This window comes from Loxodonta africana, chromosome 11 (genome assembly GCF_030014295.1).
Source record: "Loxodonta africana isolate mLoxAfr1 chromosome 11, mLoxAfr1.hap2, whole genome shotgun sequence".
Lineage (NCBI taxonomy): Eukaryota > Metazoa > Chordata > Mammalia > Proboscidea > Elephantidae > Loxodonta > Loxodonta africana.
Window position 1 is genome coordinate 77,535,337 of NC_087352.1, and position 6,000 is coordinate 77,541,336.

General features: G+C 39.4%; 1 protein-coding gene across 2 annotated transcripts in view; it reads left to right on the forward strand.

Annotated features, from left to right (window-relative positions):
* The window catches only part of DSC3 (desmocollin 3), a 56,752-nt gene extending 52,854 nt beyond the window's left edge, over positions 1-3,898 (forward strand). The window contains exons 16-17 of one of the 2 annotated variants that reach the window (XM_010586795.3): positions 668-710; positions 795-906. In XM_010586795.3, coding sequence (XP_010585097.2) covers positions 668-694 — 27 coding nt within the window. In that variant the 3' untranslated portion in view covers positions 695-710; positions 795-906. Of the gene's footprint in view, positions 1-667; positions 711-794 lie in introns of both variants that reach the window. The other variant, XM_010586794.3, reaches the window with a different exon arrangement.
* The last annotated feature ends 2,102 nt before the right edge of the window (positions 3,899-6,000 follow it).

Below are 6,000 nucleotides of genomic sequence, written 5' to 3' on the forward strand. Positions count from 1 at the left end.
ATGGCTGAATGCTTGGCCTCTCCATTATAAATCCCGGTTTTTACAATGTGGTTTATGGTGATTTTTTTTTTTTTTAATTTCAGTGAATTTTTTTTCCCTACATTTCCACATTTTCTCGTGTTTTGACTATCTTGGAAACTTAATTTTGAAGTCAATGTGGTAATTCTTATCCAGTTTATAACTGCATCACTTTTACATACTGCCAGTAACAAATATAATAGTGATAGTGGTTTACATTCATTGTACATTTACTATGTGCTGGGCATAATAAGGGTATTTTTCATGCATCGTTACTTCATCATTTAATTTCCAAAATAATCCTATAAGACAATCACTGTATTCCCATTTCAGAGATGAGGAAAGCAAGACTTAAAACTGTTTAGTAACTTGCCCAAAGTTATATAGACAGTTGGTAAAGCCAGAGCTCTGACCCCAAACCGTGACTGTTTGGCGTCCAAGTTCAAATTCCTAACCATGATGTATATTGTCCCCATTTTGTGGACTAGCCTGATCTCTAGATTTGGGATAAACATTTAGTGATAAATGTACTTAAAAATAAACTTTCTGTGCATAATTTTTATTTGTATCTATTACTAGAAATGTCAAGTATACTGATTTTATGGTATGGTTGTGATATAGACCAATCATGTGCATTTTTTGTACATAGGAATCCATTAGAGGACACACTGATTAAAAATTAAACATAAAAGGTAAATAAAAAATAAATTTTATGTTCATAAGTTTATGTGTGTTTGAAACAGTAATGCAATCCTTTTTTTTTGTTTGTTTTTTAGAAATTGCATCTATGTAATCGGAATGAAGACCATATGCAAGCTCAAGATTACATCCTTACATATAACTATGAAGGAAGAGGATCTCCAGCTGGGTCTATAGGTTGCTGCAGTGAAAAACAGGAAGAAGATGGACTTGACTTTTTAAGTAACTTGCAACCCAAATTTACTGCACTAGCAGAAGCCTGCATGAAGAGATAATGCCACCGTGCTACAGTGATACATGTATTTGTTGGACATTTTGGAGGCTTCCAAAAGAGGAATATTTTACAATTCAATTTTACACACACATTCATTAATATACAGCATAATGAATTTGTCTGAATTTTGAATTATGCTATTTACCAATTTCTATATTGAGAGCAGTTTATTGCTTATCTTTTTCAAGATGCACAAAATGGTAAAACAGATTTTGCCTTCTTTACTGCTGAGAAAATAGACAACTAGCAAATCTCATCATTTGTACCATTTGAATTTAGGTCTGTGAAGGACCTGCTCGTCTTTGCGGTTATTTTCCTAACAAATATGTTGGGTTCATACTAATCCAATGTTAGTTAAGCTCTGCTTGATTGAATATGATAAACTTGATACCTGGGTGAGAAATTCTGCTCTTATCCCAGATTTAGTAAGTGGAATAGGAGTACTGTATATCAAACACTGTGGTAAATTATGTTGGGTGTTTTAGCTATTATCACATACTAACTTTTAGTGATAGTTCAAAAATAGACAAGCAATATTAGACATTTCCATTTGAAGGAAACTGGGATTTGAAAATGACTATCAAAACAATTAATACAATATTTAAAATGAAATGAAAACAGAAGAAAATAAAAGAGAATTTAAAATGAGGCCAGGATTTGGCTTGTCTCCCGGGTTTTAAAAAGAGAGAGCCTCTTATTCCTAAATGCTGCATGATAACAACATACTAGGAAATACTTGATGTACATTTGTGCAGTTTGTTTACAATGATATGCAGCTAAGTGAAACTTTAGGAGCTCTGGTGACGCAGTGGTCAAGAAGAGTTTGGCTGCTAACTGAAAGGTCGGCTGTTCACACCCACCAGCTGCTCCGTGAGAGAAAGATATGGCAATCTGCTTCCAAAAAGATTCATGGCCTTGGAAACCCTCTAGGGCAGTTCTACGCTGTCCTGTTGGGTTGCTATGAGTCAGAATCTACTCAATAGCAGTGTTTCCTTTTTTAGTGAAACTTTCTTAACTTCAGTAGGAAGAAAAGAGGGAAGCAGTTGGAGCAGTAAATTTGCTTAGCGGCCTACTGAAAGATTTCTGCATCCACAAAATAGGAGCAAGCCGGAGCTCATCACAGCTAGCGCTCCCTGTTTTCTGTTGTCAAGCTTCCAGAAATGAGGTATTTTTCTTGGGTAAAAAGAGCTAATACTAAAAACTTTTTTAAAACCTATCTCTGGTGAGAATAAACCCTCTACCAGCATTTTCTTTCTCTCTCTTATCTACCAACCTTATTTTTCTTTGGAGCAAACAATCATGTCCTCTCAGTCAGATTTTAGAGGCTAAAGGCAGCTGGAAGGCAAATCCTGCTGAAGGGATCAAGTGAGGAATGGCTATACTAAAGCCCCAAGCCCACAAACCCATCACCACTTGTACTGTGTTCTAGTCAGAGCCTGAGGACTACAAATATTTCACTTCCTGACTCATTGCCCTGTTTTAAAGTGGTCTTGGTATAATTCAAGGAAAGCCAGCATTCCCATTGTGCCCCTACATTATCCGTAACATCTCCAGCAGAGACTGACTTAGATTGCAAATACTCCAGGCCCAAGTTGTCAATCATCTTCTGTGTGAATTAATTTTTATCAGATTGCTTTCTTAAGAGGATTTTAAAAATAATAGAAGAACTAGGAATTTCAATTGGGTGAAAGAAAACATGGAGAGGTAATTTTGGAATACGGTGTACTTTGGAGAGGGTAAGCCCAAATAGGGGTATTTGGACAGTCAGAGAGAAACATGAATACCCGGCCTTCAAGAGCTGAAGAGAGAAGCTAGCAAAGGGAACTGAGTGGTAGGTAGCAAAGGCAACATTGTCTGCTTCACAATTTTTCCTAGGTCTTGCCCTGCCTTTTCTTTCTTTTCTCAGGCCAGTGGCAACGGCCTTTTAATTTTGGTGAATTATCAGCCAACATTTTCTTCATGCCTCACCTTATTTGGGGTGTGGAATTGAGAGGTAGAGAGCTGATGGCATGATTCTGAAGGCATTTACGGGATGAGCCTGAACTGGTTGTGCAGAACAAACAAGCCATTCACGAGGAGTACTTTATTCCTTCTGTAGCACTCTGAGCACCGTAATAGAAGGTCTTCTAAGAGCTCAGCTGCTAACCAAAAGGTCGGCAGTTGGAATCCACCAGCCACTCCTTGAAAACCCTGTGGGGTAGTTCTTCTCTGTCCTACAGGGTCACTATGAGTCTGAATTGACTAGATGGCAACAGGTTTTTTTGGTTTTCAACTAAATGTGTATTTAAAACTCTTACTTGATTCTACATTTTCCTTTTTCTAATTTGCGCATGAAATATAAGTTTTTAGACTTAGAGTTTTTTAAGCATAATTTTTCTTTTAAAGTCTTCTTGGCAAGGTGGTTAAGAGCTATGGCTACTAACCTAAAGTTCAGTAGTTCAAATCCACCAGCTGCTCCGTGGAACCACTATGGGGCAGTTCTACTCTGTCCTATAGGGTCACTATGAGTCGGAATCGACTTGACCACAATCGGTTTTTTGGTTTATTTTTAATGTAATCTTTTTTTTATATGTAGTATTCTTCTTCTATGTGTAAGGTGAATGTGGTGCTGTTTTAGTGTGCAAATAAATATCATTCGAAAGCTTTCATTTTTTCCAGAGAATAATCTTGAATTTTTATTGTAAATGTACAGTTTTTTTTTTTTTTTTTTCTTATTTTTATAAGGAAGCGGTTAACTGTCTAAAATGCAGTGGGGCTTGCTTTGCAATGTTTTTAACAAGCTTTGATTTTTATATTAAAACAAGTTACTTTGCTTTCAATGAAACTTGGCAGGTTAAAATAAGCAAAAATGGGATGCAGAAAGTAGTATTTACGGATATTAGATGCAATAAAACAACTTTAACCTGGCTACTGTCTTTGATGTATTTAAAGATTAAGTGCTTCCAAGGTGATCATGTTGCAAAATTGAGCTTAATACTGCCATGTAAATAGAGATCTTCAATAACATTTTAGCTGCACCACTGGGGAATATTTTAGAGGAAGGGTCAATATCAAATTATCATTGTCAATATGTATTATGCTATTTGGGGGATGTGTTAATTATCTAGTGCTGCTATAACAGAGGAAACCCTGGCGACATAGTGGTTAAGAGCTACGGCTGCTAACCAAAACGTCAGCAGTTCAAATCCACCGGGAGCTCCTTGGAAACCCTATGGGGCAGTTCTCTGTTCTATAGGGTTGCTTTGAGTTGAAATTGACACGACAGTAGTGGGCTTGGTTTTGGTTTTGACTATAACAGAATACCACAAATGCATGACTTTAACAAACAGAAATTTATTTTCTCACAGTTTAGGAGACTAGAAGTCTGAATTCAGGGCACCAGCTCCTGGGTAATGCTTTCTCTCTGTTGGTTCTGAAGGAAGATCCTTGTCATCAATCTACCCTGGTCTAGAAGCTTCTTAGTGCAGGGACCCTGGGTTCAAAGTACATGCTCTACTCCCAGTGCTTCTTTTGTGGTGGCATGTGGCCCCTCTCCTCTTTGCTAGATTCTTTCTCCTATATCTTAAAAGATGTTGACTCAAGGTACAGCCTAATCCTGTAGATTGAGTCCTGCTTCATTAACATAATTGCCTCTAATCCTGCCTTGTTAACAACATCATAGAAGTAGGATTTACAACACATAGGGTCATCACATCAGATCACAAAATGGCAGACAGCCACACAATACTGGGAATCATGGCCTAGCCAAGTTGAGAGACACAATTCAATCCATAACATTCCATACATTGGCCCCCCAAAATTCATGTCCCTGCCACATGTAAAACACATTCACCACATCATATCATAGAAAAAGTCTTCAATCAATTTCAAGTCAGAAATTTCCTGGGGCGAAATTCTTCATCTGTGAAATTTTAGAATACAAGTTACCTGCTTCCAAAGAACAATAGTGGAACAGGCAAAAGATAGGCATTTCCATTACAAATGGGAGAATTTGGAGGGAAAGAAGGGATAACAGGCACCAAGCTAGTCTGCATAACACAATACATTAGCTCTCAAGGCTTGAAAATAATCCTATGTTCTTTGAGACAATTTAGGAAATGACCCTGCCCTTCAGATTCTGGGTGTTAGCCACATTCTGGGTGTAGGTCCCTCCACCTTGGGCTTCAGCTCCACTTCCAGGCCCAATGGAATGGCAACTCTGCTCTCTCACATTTGGGCAGTCCCATTCTCCTAGTTGATCTGAGTGACAACTCTACCCCCTCAGCCCTTGCTTCTGCCCTTTGGGCATGGCAGCCTTACCCCCTCAGGTTTGGACTATGGATCTGGCCAAATCCTGCTGGCACTTATGAACTGCAGCCCCACATCTTGGAACTGAGTTGGTGAAGATCTGACTCTTTGAAACCTAGGAGCCGACGGCTCTACCCTTTGAAACCCCAGAGGTAATAGGTCCACTTTTTGAGACTGAGGCAGCTCTGCTTCCTGTGTTCCCTGTTTCTTCAGCTTCTGCTTCCTGGTTCCTTGGCCTCTTGGCCCCTGGGGTCTCTGGGCCAGCTTGGTGTCTGGCTGCAAGTGTTCTAAAGCTCTTTAGCTCTACTGATAAATGTCTGGAAGCACCCCACTCCACCAGCAAACCTCAACTGGAAGGCACTCAGCTCTCTTGTTCCATGGGTCAGCAAGCCTAGCTCCACCAATAAGTGCCCAGAGGCACCCCACTCCACCAGGAAGCCTCCAGCACAAAGGATCTCAGGTCTCTCTCTGTGGGTCAGCTCCCATGCTGTCTTGTGCCTGTATCCTTGTTCCGCTGTTGCATATTCTCTGCTGCTGCTTCTCTCTGTATGTGCTGTCTCCAGTGTAACAGCTTTCCTTACTTCCTTCTGAGTCCTCACCAGAATTGTGTTTGATGTCCATAATTCTGCCAATTGCCTCTTCAAGGCAATCTAGGCTTTTACTATTAGGTGATGTAAAACTCTCCCAGCTTCTACCCATTGCTCAATTCCAAAACCACTTCC